The sequence below is a fragment of the Lutra lutra genome, chromosome 11 (assembly GCF_902655055.1).
Source record: "Lutra lutra chromosome 11, mLutLut1.2, whole genome shotgun sequence".
Taxonomy (NCBI): domain Eukaryota; kingdom Metazoa; phylum Chordata; class Mammalia; order Carnivora; family Mustelidae; genus Lutra; species Lutra lutra.
This window is the reverse complement of record NC_062288.1, coordinates 89,248,696-89,265,663: the sequence shown is the minus strand read 5'-3', so window position 1 is coordinate 89,265,663 and position 16,968 is coordinate 89,248,696. Positions and strand designations below refer to the sequence as shown.

Sequence of the window (16,968 nt, the reverse complement as noted above, 5' to 3'; positions counted from 1 at the left end):
CTTTCCTCCCACTCTGGACTTTAAACTTACGCCTTATTTCTTTGACGTTTCAGCCCAGTGTCTGGTTCATGATAGATATTCAACAAATGTAGGAATTCATTCTTTCATTCAACAAATAATGGGTCAGGTGGGCACTGCCCTACATTCTGAGGACAGGGTGCTGAGCAAAGCAAACTCATTCTCTTTCAAGGCTTCCATTCTAGGAGCAGTTAGAAGATAACCAAACACAGACAGACAGACACACACACACACACAACATAGAAGGTAATCTAATGGTCCAGATCCTGTTGGTCTCCAAACAGGTATTAATTACATGTTTCCATACTGATACCCTCATTAGGCATTTTCATTTTCAATGATTTCTTCTGATTAAAGTAACTTTAGTACTTTAACTCTTAAATAATTAATTTATTTTTCACTAGAATTTAATAACAGTTACAAAATAGAGAGGGAAGAAAAATCTACAACATTATCCCAATACAACTACTTTCAGCATTAAAGCGTATTTCTTTCCTGTGTTTTCCACAAATCTTTACTATCCCAGTGGGCACAGAACATGTAATGTTCTCTGCCTTTTAGATCAGACGCTTCATCTTCCTGCATTCTTAACCAAGACGAAGGAACATGGCAAAAGGATCTCTTTCCAAAAGGAAAACGGGTTTCCATAGCAGCCATGGCTTCAACTCATTCAACCCCTTCTGCCCTCTTCAAGACCAGCAGTTTTACCAAAGCTGAGCAGCCCTCCAGCACCTCCCCCTGCAATGATTTGCTGCCTCCAAGTTTAAACAGGGCCATTTTTAAATAGACGGAAGAGGTGCCTCACACATGCCAATCACTCTCTTTTCTCCCATCTTCCTCTCCTCCATATTCTTGACATTGAACCTTGAGAGGATTTTGTTTCTTTTACCTCTTCCTCACGCTTTTCCTATTTGTTAATTATTAAAGAACTTCTTCCAGCTTCTTGGAAACAAAAATGCTATGAAACGCTCACGGGCTAGATTTTGGGAAAGAAGCAATAATTACACAGCAGGAGAGGAAGAAATGGGTAATGAGCTGCCCAGACCGCAGACCACATGAGCCATCTGAAACTGAAGACACTGCCTGTCTTTCGGAGGAAATTATGGGTAGCAGGAGGTTCTGGGAGATTAGCAAAGCACATGTTGCTCTTATATTTATAGCGAGTTGGCAACAGGAATTGAATATTTTTCTTTAATAGTAAGCAGAGGTTTATATTCATAGATTATGAATGAACAGAAAGACTATCTCTCCAAGAAATAGACAACAGATAGTTGCGGGGGGGGGGGGGGGTCCAGTGTCAAAAAATAAGTGGTTCACCAAAGTGATTTTTAAAAACTGGCTGTGGAAATATTCTGACTCTGCAGGAAGTGAAGCATGACAATTCACTAGCCTGGTTCCTTCTTCTTTTCTAGCAAAACAGCACACCGCATTAATTCTCTTTACATAAAGACAAATGAAAACAGGCCTGCAATGCATCACAACCAGACTATATTTAATAAGATGATGCTGAACAATAAAACTTTTAAGGAAAGTTATAGTACTGGTATCTTGCCTCAGAGTAGCATTTATATGCTAATGATCTGGAAGAGGTTAATTCACTGGGGGTGAGGGAAAGAATGTGCATATTGGGGGAAAAAAAGGATTTATGGTTCTTTTTACCTACATTCCAACTTTAAGAAAACCAGATTCTTGTACTTTCACATAAGATTTCTTGTATTGTAAATAATATGAAGTATTATGACTTCTTTCTAAAATAAATGCCACTAACACAACCCGGTACAGTTTGATGAACATAAAATACCATGCAAGCTTCAAGGGATAATCTGACAATATCCCTTCTAAAATTTTCAGCTTCTAGAAGCAACAAGGCCAATCACTTTTGAATGACATTTTCAAGGTCATTAATCTGTGAATTTTAAGGCACCTGCAAGCAAAGAGCCACCACAGACTAGCTCAAAATTATCGGTCATTTGGAATCCCAGCCTAAGACTCAAGAAGAGAGGCTCACCCCCAAAATTTGTTCTCTCTCAACTATTTTATCTCTTAGTAGTTTGGGCTCAATTTTTCAGATTTGTACATTTTATAAAATGGGACTGTGTTATACACATGAAACCAAGACCAGCAGCTTGTTCACTTGCCAGTGTCCAATATATCCTGCCTACAAAAGCTCTGAATACCAACAACAACAAAAAAACTTAAAGGGGTGGGGGGGGGCGGTGGGGAACCCTTCTGCTAACTCATTCCTCACAGAGGAAACATTTATTATTTCCTGGGGCAGTATGCTGAATTTCTACTTCTACAGCTGTAATTTCCACTTGTGAATACTGGAAGGGGCTTAGGGAATGGAAGAGGAAGGAGTCAAAATCCTATGAAAGACACATTGCTTTTAAGGGTACTGTAATGAGATTTGCAGAAAAGTTATTGATCCGTGCCCTTTCGTTCTATTTCCAATATACACTATAGTCATGTTATTTCCCTATGAAAGTTCAGTGTATTCATCTAGGGACTTGCAGCAACAGGGCAAATAGCAAGCCAGAATTTTGGAGTGTTCATTAGTAAGGAGGCAAAAGGTCTTCACGGAAATCCAGGCACCAGGCAAAGAAAGAAGAAAAGCAAAGTTCAATTTAGAACCATTCCCCAGCCTCTCTGGATCACAATGTGAGTGATCAAAGAACACGGCAGTTCAGGAAGGAAGCAAGAATAAATAAACGCGTGTGTTCATATATATCTAGGCATGTCATAGTTCTTCCTGGAGCTGCTCTACTAAACTCTAATCACGTGACCTCACCTAGGGCAAGCAATCCTATAAAATGGGGATTATTTTCTTCAGATTATAGAGCTGGCATTCAAAAGCAGGTCTGCCTGACTCCGAAACCCATCAAAACACATGCTTTGAAATGGTCTATGGCAGGAGATGGGTGGAAGATGGTTTCTTCACCAACTGCACTTTTTTTTTTAAAAAAAGACTTTGTTATTGAGAGACCGAGTGAGGGGAGGAGCAGAGGGAGAAAACCCTCAAGCAGACTCCCCGCTGACTGCGGAGTCCGATGCAGACCTCGATTCCACGACCTATGAGATCACGACCGGAGCCGAAACCAAGAGCCAGACACTCAACCGACTGAGCCCCCCAGGCGCCCCATACCAACTGCACTTTTGAATGAAGTTCAAGGGAATTAACTTCTGAAGAGCTTTAAGGAATAATCAAAATCAATGTTATTTAGGTATTTAGATACATCAAAGAATATAGAAAATACAAATAGAACACATTAATTTTTCTAAAATATTTAAAGTCTGAGAAATTCTAAGTAAGCTCTTCTTTCTCCTTAAATTTGTTATTTGCTTTAAAAAAACAACAACAACAACAAAACTTAGTCCTATATACAAAGAGTAGAATTCCCTTAACAACAGGTCCACGAGACTATGATCCCCTCTACATACTGTCTGGCACCTCCCAGGAACTGACATCATTTAAGAGAAGACCTGCTCCACTCTGCCCTCTGCCCCTACATGAAACTGTAGTTTCCAGTGGTCTCTCCCTGCCCCTCCACTGTGACAAATCCCTGTCCTGGTAAGCATGGAGGGTTGGGGGAGGGTAACAGCAAAGAAGGAGGTAGGGAGGAACAGAGACCTGTGTAGAGTATATCTTGGATTTTCTAGAAAAGTCCATTTCAAATATCTTGTCCCACGGTCAAGTGATATTAGTCTATTATGCCCTGAATTCTGGTTTGGCAGACATGATCTCTCAGTGTATGAGTTAAGACAGAGTTGGGACTGTAGTACAATTTCAGTTTCCCCTTATGAAACAAGAATTACGAAATCCAAATCCTATAAGCTATTTTAAATAGATACAGGTGTTCCTGAAGCCTATTTGCCTTATTGGCAAATATCACTACACATCAAAGGAGAAAGCTGAGGACAGAGGAAAGACCACAGAGATGCATTCAACTCCAAGGCCAGCCACTTCATCTGTGACCCTGAACTAATTATTAGTTTCTGAGCCCCAGTTTCCCTAATTGTAAAATGTAGACACTAATAAGTAGCTCAGAAAGTGGTGGTGGGAGTAAATGAAATAATATACATAAATGCCTTGAATGATGCTTAGTACTTAATATTCAATAATTACATTTTTTTTCATTTGAGTATGAACGATATGCTTTAAAACTTTTCAACCCAATAATGCCTATTCAGCAATTTTCACCAATCTGAGTTTGTATGGGCTCTAGTACCCCAAGCTCAAGAAATAACATCAACAGAAGCTTGTTCACCTAGCCCCCATCCTAGAAAATGCAGAATTCTCCAAACTACAAACTGCACACCCATTTACCTTGGTTGGTTCTCCACAGTGAGGTTCTCTCCTCTCTGATAGCCACTGTCTGCTACCTGGGTTGTAGACCTCTTCACAATTTGCTGTAGCTCCTGCTCCAAGCGTTCTTTGATTGCCTTAACGGTCTCTGGAATCTTCTTCAGTTTGGCCAGTCCCTTGATGAGGATGCCCATAAAAAGGGTGCTGTTCTCCTCTGGATCCGATTCCAAATCCTCCTTGATGTCCTGCAGGTTCATTTCCCTTGCTGGAAAAAAAGAAAAAAAGAAAAAAAAGAAAAGAAAAAGGTTCCATTATAAGATTCAAAAACAGAACGCATTGAATAAATGGGATCACAGCTTTGATTACTGCCTTAAAGGAATTAGAGAAGACTTTTCAAGGGGGAAACAAACCATGAGAGACTGTGGACTCTGAGAAACAAACTGAGGGTTTTGGAGGGGAGGGGAGGTTTTGGAGGGTGGGGGGATGGGCAAGCCTGGTGGTGGGTATCAAGGAGGGCACGTATTGCATGGAGCATTGGGTGTGGTACATAAACAATGAATCTTGGAACACTGAAAAATAAAAAGTTTAAAAATATATATATCTCCCCAAAATTATATTCACAGAGTGACTAAGAATCAAAAAGTAACAGTTACATTCCTCAAATCATAGCCATCAGTTAAAATAAGAGGTGGAAGCCATTAAAAACAAGGAAATCTCCACAGAAAAAGTTTTCCATGGACAGCCACTTCTACAATGAGCCAGCCCGTTCATGACATTTATTAAGCACTCGCTGTTGATAAAATGCCATACTTGGTGCTACAGGAGAATTCCTGAGAGCCAGTCTCAAAACTCTTATTTAATACTTACAAAAGATAAGTAACTTGATAAAAAGAGGTAAGTTAAGTAAGGTAAATTAGTTTAAACAAATGACAATAGATGAAGAAAACTGAAGCACGGTATGCGCAAAGTGAGACACGACTCTGAGGAAAAGAGTAATGAAGATTTTTCATACACACAAAAGAACCACCTTCTATTTTTCTCTAAACATAGGTCTACCATAACACACTCTACTGAAAATGGGTCTTGCAAATTCATGTTAGTTTTCTGAGAAATAATTTTATATGTCAAAAGTCTCCATAGATCTACAGGCTTTGGGATGGAAGAGGGCAGCCTAGCACAGTGGTTCTTACCCCCCCCCCCCAGTGAGGAGCTGGGGAGAGCGAGCGATGGGGATCTGAGACCTCCATTACTGACTGAAAACCACAGGCCCTCCCTTCCGACTAACACACATACACACAAATATGTGCCCCAAAATACCCAAAAATAATTCTCTCGTTTTAACAATGGTTGGATTTAGATAGAATAAGGTGAAAGTGAGTAAAAGCCAGAAGATGGACCCTAACAGTTAAAGTCTTCCCCATCCTTCCCTCTCTATTTTTCAAAACAATTGACAGGTTTTTAAAATATGTGATATCCTGAAAGACTGCATACCTTCTTCTTTAGGGGAGTTAAGCTCAATGACACTATGAGTCCACTCCACGTGGTTCAGCACCCCTGGAATGCACTGCAACCTACTGATTAGGGAAGAACGAAAATATCCCACTACAGGCAGCAAATCCATGTGACCACTGCATAGAGTCTCCAAAACCCCTACTTCAGATGATACGCACGCTATTCTCTTCAATCCCTTCTATTCATGTTCCCAACTCGTAAAATGCACTTCAATATGAACCAAAAGCATTTAAGGACATGCAGGATATAATTACTTCAACAAGCTTGTTTTCATTGAAGACGTCCTCTTTGTATTTATCCACGAGGCTGAAAACCATGTGGAGAGACAGAAGCACAGCAAGAAGAACCAAATTCCTAGGATTTTCTTTGCAACACAGAGGACATTTGATGAGGTGGTATTTCATTTAAAAAATTTTAAGACTAGGGGCGCCTGGGTGGCTCAGTGGGTTAAGCCTTTGCCTTCAGCTTGGGTCATGATCTCAGGATCCTGGGATCGAGCCCCGCATCGGGCTCTCCACTCAGCGAGGAGCCTGCTTCCCCCCTCTCTCTCTGCCTGCCTCTCTGCCTGCTTGTGATCTCTGTCTGTCAAATAAATAAATAAAATCTTTAAAAAAAAAAAAAATTTAAGACTGGTAAAGCGGGAGTAGAACCAAGGTGACTTAAGCCTGTGAAGATTACAATTTTGATGGCAAAAAAAAAAAAAAAAAAAAACCCAAACCACAAACAAACAAAACATAAGGCATTGATATTTCCAAATGTGACATTCCAAAAATTGACATTTTAGTTACTGGTTTTGTTTTATACATTAAGAACCGGACCCCTCAGGCCACAGACTTCCTCCATCCTGCAAAACCAATCCCGGCAGCAAGAAGAGAGAAATACTTAGCGGCCGAGGAGCCATCTAAATTCAGCATGTTGCAGGTTGGGGGGCGGGGCGCAGCTGGAATGAAGCACAACTATAAGCAGAGCTTCAGGCAGGGAAAAAAGTAATGGAAATTTAGCCGAGAGAAAATGATCTTCACAAAAGAGCACATATGTGTCACAAACAGACACAACCAAGGAGCCACCTGTGTGTCACAAGCACCTGCCCCAAGAGTGACGGGTGAGGAGATAAATGTAGTTAAGATCCATGAGCCCCTAGACGGTCTGGCATATAGCTACTTATATGTGCACTAATATGATAGAGAGCCTATTAAAAAATAACAAATAAGCAAGGTATGAATAATAACATGCCAGAGCCTCAAATGGCACATCTGTTTCAAACCTTATCTTTGTTTGTCTCCTAAAATCTCCTAGAGCATAAACAGTGAACAGATCCAATATTAATTAATTTATATTATCTATTTCACTTACATCAGCTGAAAATTAAAAGGCAATTTAAAAGGATAATATAATCAACCATGAAGACTAGTCCAATAATCACGGTGAGGTCAGAGAGAATTATTGGTGCTTTATGGAAAAAGTCTTGTACAAAAATAATATAGCTGAAATTCAGTACGGGCCTCCCACCACAATTAGAACAAAATGTACATACTTCCAAACAACTTAACACCAAACCATTCATTCCCTTGTATCCACAGTGACATAGTACTCAAAGTGCAGGTTTAAGAACACTTTATAATTAGAAATACTATACTATCTCACCCAGTTCTCTCTGATCTTTTTGCTCTGAAGAGACTTATCAAGTGAGGATTTCCTGAACCTGCTTTTGAAGATCCTCAGTGGCAGAACAGTGCTAAATACTAAGATTTTCATGTTCCTCCCCACTATTACTACTAAAATCCTATTGGCCCCAACTGTTCCTTATTACACACATAGACAGGGAAGGAAGGAGGAAGATACGGATGTGTAGGTATACATGCTTAAGTGGTTTGAGGCTAAGCATGGATTCATGAAGGTTTAACAACGACACTTTGGGACTCATGAAACAATTACCTGGATGCTATCTCCAGTCCTCCCAAGCTCCACAATTCCATGATTCTATCAACTTAGAGTAAATCTATACATCTCTAGTTCCATGGCCTATAACCAATTCTGTGCACCTAAATTACAGATAGCCCATTTTAAAAATAACAGAGAAAGTGAATAATCCATTTAAGCAGGTAAGTCTTCTATAAAAGAAAACTACCTTTTGTTTCCCAGTGAGTACAGAAAGCAACGAGACTAGTCTGTAACTGCTTTCTTTTCTTGGTATGTTTGGTAAGAAAATATGAGTAACATGCACCATGGCTATATACACATGTCATCAAATCTGCACAAGAACCCTGGTGATACACTTTAACTTTGTACTCAATAAGCTTCATTATTTAACTTAAGATTTGTACATGTTAAATTGTAAGAGATAACGATAGTGTTTACCACAGAAACTCCCTGTAAATGTCATGCTTTATGCTGTGCATGGTAACTAAAGTATACAGATATGGCAGATCTGATTTCGACCTACATACATAACTTCATTTACATGTTGTATTCAAGAACATTATGTCTATATAACAGGGAAACTGTGTCACTATTGAACAGAATTCAATATAAATTCAATATAAAAAGGAAACTTCAAAAAACTCACCAAGCCTACTTAACCCAATAAAGTACCAAGAGAATTAGATACCCACAACCTGCCCCCACAGGCAGGAATCTCGCCTTAGTAGAATGACAATGCTCTCAAATAGAAAATAAGAAAGTTACCACTTAACAGTAATTCTGGTCAAAATGGTACTATAAATTCATAGTTGAGGGGCGCCTGGGTGGCTCAGTGAGTTAAAGCCTCTGCCTTCGGCTTAGGTCATGATCTCAGGGTCCTGGGATCGAGCCCCACATCGGGCTCTCTGCTCTGTGAGGAGCCTGCTTCCCTCTCTCTCTGCCTGCCTCTCTGCCTACTTGTGATCTCTCTCTGTCAAATAAATAAATAAATAAAATCTTTAAGGGGCGCCTGGGTGGCTCAGTGGGTTAAGCCTCTGCCTTCGGCTCAGGTCATGATCTCAGGGTCCTGGGATCGAGTCCCGCATCGGGTTCTCTGCTCGGCAGAGATCCTGCTTCCCTCTCTCTCTCTCTGCCTGCCTCTCCATCTACTTGTGATCTCTCTCTGTCAAATAAATAAATAAAATCTTTAAAAAAAAAAAATCTTAAAAAAAAAAAAATAAAATCTTTAAAAACAAAATTCATAGTTGAGATACCCAATCTCAAGACAGTTATACACAAAATAGAAACTAAGAAGTTATGAAGAAATAGTCTGATTCAAAACTGAGAGTAACATCTCTGTGGACAAGCAACAGAAAAAAGGAATGGAGCCAGAATATGTGTCCAACGATGTCTGTGTGGAGAAGCAGGCCGAGGCAGGCAAGATCTAGCCCACGGGGTGTTACAGAGACATCACACACACCACTGGCTAGATGAGCCGACAAAGTCCTCCACAGAGGGCTACAAGCACAGGACCAAATCAAGCTCTACACCTACAGACGCTTCTGGTCTCATCAAATCCTTATCTTCCATCCACATCCCAGTGGAGATACCTGGTCAACTATTTATCTTAAATACCATTCATCTCACCAATGAAAAATTACCTCTAACATCTTTTATTCTAATTAATGCACCCACTGGTACAGATGAGAGAGCAGTCTCTGATGCACGGGTTGCCCCTGGAGTATAGAATCTTGATTAGGGTCTTTCAAATGTTAACTAACTACCCCAGAAGTGTGGATTCCTGATTAAGGTACTTCAGAAATGTTAACTAAGCACCCCTAAGGTGCAGATTAAATTACTTTAAAGGAAACTACAGACAATATAACACCCTACTCCTGAAAGGAGGCTGCCAAAAGTTATTGCCAACTCTGTACTAGGGACCATCATTTACATGAAGCTAGGGGTTTTTATAGTCCCAGCACAGGAATAGTTTCATCTCAGTGGTGGAGAATGAAAGCACAATGAATGTGCCCAGGTCCACCCATAAGTGAAAGTGGGCTAAGAGGGAAATGATGGTATGTTTCAGGGGGAGGTAGAGTGAAGGGTAGACTACTACGATAAAAGCAACCAAAACAATACTGTTCAGTCTCCCTTGGGACAGCGCTTAACATACATGATCTCTTTTAGAGCAAGGAGGATGCATCTTTGAAAGTCAAGGAGTAGCCACCAGTATAAAAGTGGCTACTAAAAACTTTAAGTGGGCAAGAGGATAAGAGAAGACACAAGGAACAGATGAAAAAAATGTTTATATTAATATTCAATAATATGTGTTGGGTTTTGTGAGTTCAATTAACTAAAGAGATAATATGATGTAGTAAAAAGAGCAAGAGTGGGGCGTCATAGGACTTTAGATCTGATTATCAACTCTACCGCATTCTAACTGGGTAAATCTCTCTGAAGTCATTAAATCTTGCAGGACTTCAACTTTCCCATCTGTAAAATGGAAATAATATTACCTACACAACTGTGTATATTAAAGGAGGTAACATGACATCAAAACACAAAACAAACCCCCAAGTAAGGGGGGAAAATGTACTTTTACAACATCTAGCTTTAGGAACTCCTGGATTGCTAGAGACAATGGAAATTACTGAATTCCCCATTTCTCCTTATTTCCTCCAAAAACAACACAGAACAACCAGAAGAACAAACAAAGCTCATACAAATCATACCCTCAGGATAACCTGCAGATTGAAAATGCCCCAAATTCACAACAACTATAAGTAAAAATAAGAAAAAAACACCTAATACCATCAAAGGATCTCCCAGGCTCCTGGCCCACCTCTGCTCCACCACAAGGCTTTGTTGCAAGCAAAAGCAGGCTGTTGAAGAACCATGAAAAAACTAGGACATTAGCGATGATCCTAAGACTGATCTAAAAAAGACTATGACCACCCAACATTTCAAATACTCAAAAAGTATGGGTTTGGATACTCAAAAAGTATCCAAAGAGATGAGAGTGAAGAGGGAAGAGAGTTTAAGAGAAGATAATTTGTAGGACCAGTATTTGAGACCTCCAGCTTCTATGGGAGAAATCAGACAAAAGGAAGAGAGAAATGTCCTTTGGCTACTGGATAGTGAAGGGAGAAAGAAGCATAAAGAGAAAATTCAGGACACCATGAGAGAGCCAAAATTCTGAGAACAACCTTCTCCTACCATCAAAACAAATAATACACTCAAGTATTTGGATTTTGCTATGCTGACAGAAGAGGGAGCCAATGATCTAGGAATTCAATTAAACACCCCAAACCCATAAAAAGAGAACAGGAAAAAAATGAACAAATTCTTATCACGGTATGGGGGAGAAGGGTTGTCAGAAAATCCACCACACATTAAAAGAGCAAAGTTTCCTGCAACAAAACTACCATGAAGCACAAGAATATTAGTTAGCAACACTCCAGATGGAAGAAATATATTCAAACAAGAACCTGTGGATACAAAGCCATCTTGAGTCAGAAATCCCAAAACTAGTAACAGACATGGACAAATAAAAGAAAGGTCTGAGAAGCAAATGGACTAAACTGAGAAGAGATAATGGAAGAAAAAAGATATTATTTCAGACAGGAATAAATTATAAAATACCCAAGAGAAAACAGACACAAATGAGTATCTTATAAAGGGTATTAAGGAAATTCAGGGAACCAAAATAGAGAATAAAAGGGATATAAAGAAAAAAGTACAAAGACCAAAGAGAAAGTAGTAGAAATGGAAGACAGGCAAAGAAAAAGGTAACATATTAGAAGAAAAACAAACAACAGGGTGTTTAAAATTATTTTTAAAAAAATCTTGAATCTACAAAATGAAAGAGCCTATTGGGTACCTGGGAAAATTAGCCATTCAAAAAATAAACAAATGAACAAACTCCAGGGCATACCCTACTAAAACTGTTAAGTTCCTAGGTTAAAAAGTCATCAAGGTCTACAGGCTCACAACTTACAAGGCCAAACAAGGCAAACTGGTGCAGCCACTCTGGAAAAACAGTATGGGGATTCCTCAAAATGTTAAAAATAGAACTACCCTATGAGCCAGCAACTGCACTACTACGTATTTATCCAAAGGATGACAAAAATAGTGATTCAAAGAGGCACATGCACCTCAATGTTTATAACAGAAATGTCCACAACTACCAAAAAATGGAAATAGCCCAGATGTCCATCAACAGAAGAATGGATAAAGGAGACGTGGTGCATATATATACAATGGAATAGTGTTCTGACATCAAAAAGTATGAAATCCTGCCATTCACAATAACGTGGATAGAACTAGAGGGTATTATGTTAAGCAAAATAAATCAGTCATAGAGTGCCTGGGTGGCTCAGTGGGTTAAGCCTCTGCCTTCAGCTCAGGTCATGATCTCAGGGTCCTGGGATCGAGTCCCGCATCGGGCTCTCTGCTCAGCAGGGAGCCTGCTTCCCCCCCGCCCTGCCTGCCTCTCTGCCTACTTGCAACCTCTCTCTGTGTGTCAAATAAATAAATAAAATCTTTTAAAAAAAAAAGTAAGTCAGAGAAAGACAAATATCATGATTTCACTCATAGATGGAATTTAAGAAAAAATCAGATGAACATAGGAGAAAGTAAGGAAAAATAAAACAAGGTGAAATCAGAGAGGCAAACCATAAGAGACTTTTTTTTAAAAATTTTACTTACTCATTTGAGAGACAGCAAGCAGGCACAAGCTGGGGTGGGGGGCGATGGCAGAGGGAGAGGAAGCAGCAGGCTCCCCACTGAGCAGGGAGCCCAACACAGGGCTCAATCCCAGGACCCTGGGAATCATTATCTGAGCCATAGGCAAACACTTAATGGTCTGAGCGACTCAGGTGCCCCCAAGAGACTCTTAACTAAAGGAAACAAATTAAGGGTTGCTGGAGGGGAGGTGGGTAGGGATGGGCTAAATGGGTGATGGGCATTAAGAAGGGCACTTGTTGTAATGAGCACTGGGTGTTGTATGTAACTGATGAATCACTAAACTCCACCAGGAACCTAATAATACACTATATGTTAACCAACTTAAAGGTAAATAAAAATTTTTAATTAAAAAAAAGAATTTTCATAAAACACACAAAGAAGATAATGAAGTAGCATTTTATAATAAAAAAAGAAAGAATATCAGTAAGTAAAAATTGTAAACTAATGAATTTATACCCATCTAAGCTGTCCTTTAAGTACCAAGCCTAGACCTACTAAAGGAATTCTGCACCCCTGAGCCTTTACTTAAGGAATCTTTTGATGAGCCAAGAGATAAGTGGAAAAACTTCAGCAAAAAAGATTGATGATGAGCATTTAAAACATTAAAGTGTAGATTTAAGATAAAAACACAACTGGCAGGTATGAATGGAAGATAGCTAAGACAAATACATTATAAACAATAAAAAGTAAAAAATAACACAAATAGAAGCTAGCAGAAAAGAAAGGATAATGAAGTCATGTTGTTACTTAGGCAAAAGACGGGGATTAAAGGATATCCACAAAAACAGAAATGTGAGAGGGAAAGATTAAAGCATTAAAAAGGGACTAGGAGCATTTTTCTGTTTTTAAAAACATTAAAAAGACAATTGCTAGCGGAAAAAAACATCTCCTAAACAACAACAACAAAAAAAGTGTTTAAGGAGCAAAGAATATCTCAGAGAAAAAGAAACATAGCAAATATACATATTTATAAAATACTACAATAGAGGGGTGCCTGGGGTGGCTCAGTGGGTTAAAGCCTCTACCTTCAGCTCAGATCATGATCCCAATGTCCTGGGATCCAGCCCCGCAGCATCGGGCTCTCTGTTCAGTGGGGAGCCTGCTCCCCGCACTCCCCACCCTGGCTTGCCTCTCTGCCTACTTGTGATCTCTGTCTGTCAAATAAATAAATAAAATCTTAAAAAAAAAAATACTACGATAGAGCTGAGACAAAACATTAGTCTTACCAATATACATCAATGGATCATACTCACCTATTATAAGAAAAGGATTTTCAATTTGAGTCACAAAGCAGGGCCCAAAACAGGCTATATACAGATATCAAAACTAGTAATTTAGAAAGGCTAAAAATATAGAATAAACAAAAGACGCCAGTCAAAAATCATTAACCATTATGACGAAGGGCATCTTTTAATATCACATGCCACAATTCACAACAAGGGTACAACACTTACAAATACTGACATACCAAATTAAACAGCAGCCACCATTTTGAAACAAAAACTACAAGGGAGGCAGAAATATAGGGGAAAACCCACTAATAGAAAACTTGAATACATCACAAAAAAAAAAAAAGAAAAAAAGGAGATCGAAGACCTAAACAATAATTAAATAATGCAGATCTTATGGATATATATCAACTCTATACCTGATAACCAAGAATGTACCTGTTAGGGCCAATTTAACGTTAAAACCTATTTAACTATTAGGGCCTGCTTAGCCAGAGTGGACTCCATATTGCCTAGGTAGCCATACTGTTCTTTATATCCACGGACTTCATGCCGGGAATAAATGCCCCCATAGTTCCTGGTATTGGTTCCAGGTATCGATTCTGGCAGTAAACGCCTTAACAATAGAAGCCACATACCTTGGGTCTGCGGTTATGCCCTATAAAACCAGCCTGTGAGATCCAGACGGGGCGGATCTGGATCTGGATCTTTGGAGGCGGCCCTGGTCGGTCAGTCTGACTCCTAATGCTTGGCATAGAATAAAGCTTTTTGCATAACTTTCAATTTGTCTCAGTCTCATTCCCCTTGCCGGTCAGTCTAACTTCTAATGCTTGGCATAGAATAATGCTTTGCATAACTTTCACTTTGTCTCAGTCTCATTCCTTTGATAACGGACCCCAACAGTACCTTTTACTCAAGCACCCATGGGACATTCACAAACACTGGTCATGTATTGTTACAGAGAAAATGTAAGTTCCATGAAGTAAAAGTATTACCAACAATACTCTCTGAACTCAACGCAAAAAAAGCTAGAAAGGATTAAGAGAAAATAAAATTCTTCTGTTAAAAACACTGTATCAAGGGGTGCCTAGGTGGCTCAGTCAGTTAAGCGTCTGCCTTCAGCTCAGGTCATGATCCCGGGGACCTGGGATAGAGCTCTGCAGCCATCAGTCTCCCTGCTCAGTAAAGAGTCTGCTTCGCCCTCTACCTCTCCCTCTGCCCCTCCCAATACACCCCCAATTCATGCACTTTCTCTCTCTCCCTCTCTAATAAATTAAAAAAATCTTTAAAGACAATAGATTTTTATCGAATACAAACTGAAATGAGACAATATTTTTAAAATGATAATGGAAACATTAAATATCAAGGAATGAAATGCATTTAAGGTGTTGAGAAAAATTCTTGTCACTGAACACTTTTATCAGTAAAACTGAAAGAAAATATATGATTTCAATGTCTAGATCAGAAGAAAAAATAAACCAAAAGAAAGCACAAAGAAGGAAATAAAGATAAAAGCAGAAAATGAGGTGGAGAACAGAAAAATGCCCTAATCAATAATCAAAAATACTAGTTATTTCTTGAAAACTAAAAACAAAAACAAAACAAAAAACCCTAATACAATAGACAAACCACCAGCTATTTTGATCAAGAAAAGGGAGCTAGTGCAAATAAAAAGACAAAGAGAAAAGGAAATTTCAAAATCAGAAGAAAATACTGATCTCTATATAGATAAAATTTGAAAAATTAAATGAAATCAATAATTTCCTAGAAAAACACACGTTATTAAAATTGATCCCAACAGAGACAGAATGCTTAAAGAGAACAATCTACACAGAAAAAAAGACAGAAAATTAACAAAAAGCAAAAATATGAAAAAGTATCAGATCCAAATTTTCACAGGGAAATTCCCTAACCTTCAAATATCAGAGAATCCCAATGCTCCATAAATTGTTCTAGGGCACTGAAAATGATGAAAGACTTCCCAGTTACTTTTATGAAGCAAATTATTATATTGAAGGCAAAATCCAGTATGATTTATACATTAGGCTAATATCCTTTATAAACATCAATGCAAAAACTCGAAGTAAAATATTAGCAAACAGTATTTACCCCCACACTGAGAAAGTAACATACCATCACCAAGAGGCATTATTCTAGGAAATGAAAAATTGGTTCAATATTAGGAAATCCATTAATATGTAACAGAGTAAGAGATTTAAAGACAAAACAGAAAAAAAAGTGGATAAAAGACAATGACAATTCACAAAAAAATCAAAATGGGCTTTAAAATTTCCTTACAGAAAATTGTTCAAACTGACTCATAGTAAGAGAAATGTAAATTAAATAATACTGTGATACCATTTTTACCCATCAAATGGGCACAAATTAAAAGGTCTAACAACATAATTTGGCAAGGCTGTGGGGAAAACGAGCAATCTCACACACTCGTGGTACAATGTAAGCTGGTACAACTCTCCTGGGGAATTTAGTCATAACAAAAAAATATGTATGACCTTCTCTTTTGACTGAGCTATCTCTTCTAGATGTTTACCCTAATGATACACCTCCAACATTATGAAAATACATTATGCACAATGTTGTTCATTACATCACTACTTATAAAGGCAAAATATGGTAAACAATCTATATACCCATACATAAGAGCGTGGCTGAACTATGATAAATCACCATAATGGAGAAGTATACAAGGGTTAAAAAAAATAGTAAGAAAGCTGGGGCACCTGGGTGGCTCAGTGGGTTAAGCCTCTGCTTTCAGCTCAGGTCATGATCCCAGGGTCCTGGGATCAAGTCCTGCATCGGGCTCTCTGCTCAGCGGGGAGCCTGCTTCTCCCTCTCTCACTTTGCCTACCTCTTTGCCTACTTGTGATTTCTGTCTGTCAAATAAATAAATAAAATCTTAAAAAAATAGTAAGAAAGCATCATCTATATAAACTAAAATGGAGTGATTTCTAGGATATAAAGTGAGAATAGCAAAATATAAGAGAATATCTAAAGTAAAATTCCCCTTCATGGAACATTTAAGAAGAAACACAGGAAAAATAAACGAGAAACTCATGAAACTGATTAACTACAAGGCATGGGTAGAAGAACAGAAAAATGATTAGCATCCACTTAACTCTCTTATAACAGTAGTAAAGAAAAGGCCTAACAAAAACCTGGCAAACGACAGGCAATTTATAAGAGACCCAAATGGTTCATATACATGCAAAGATTCTCAACACCTCTAGAAACCTCAGAAAT

General features: G+C 38.7%; 1 protein-coding gene across 9 annotated transcripts in view; it reads right to left on the bottom strand.

The window, feature by feature from the left end:
• EXOC4 (exocyst complex component 4) overlaps window positions 1-16,968 on the bottom strand; it is a 755,957-nt gene that overhangs the window by 635,510 nt on the left and 103,479 nt on the right. For all 9 annotated transcript variants that reach the window (XM_047694109.1, XM_047694108.1, XM_047694110.1 and 6 more), the window contains exon 6: window positions 4,343-4,586. In XM_047694109.1, coding sequence (XP_047550065.1) covers window positions 4,343-4,586 — 244 coding nt within the window. The remainder of the gene's footprint in view (window positions 1-4,342; window positions 4,587-16,968) is intronic.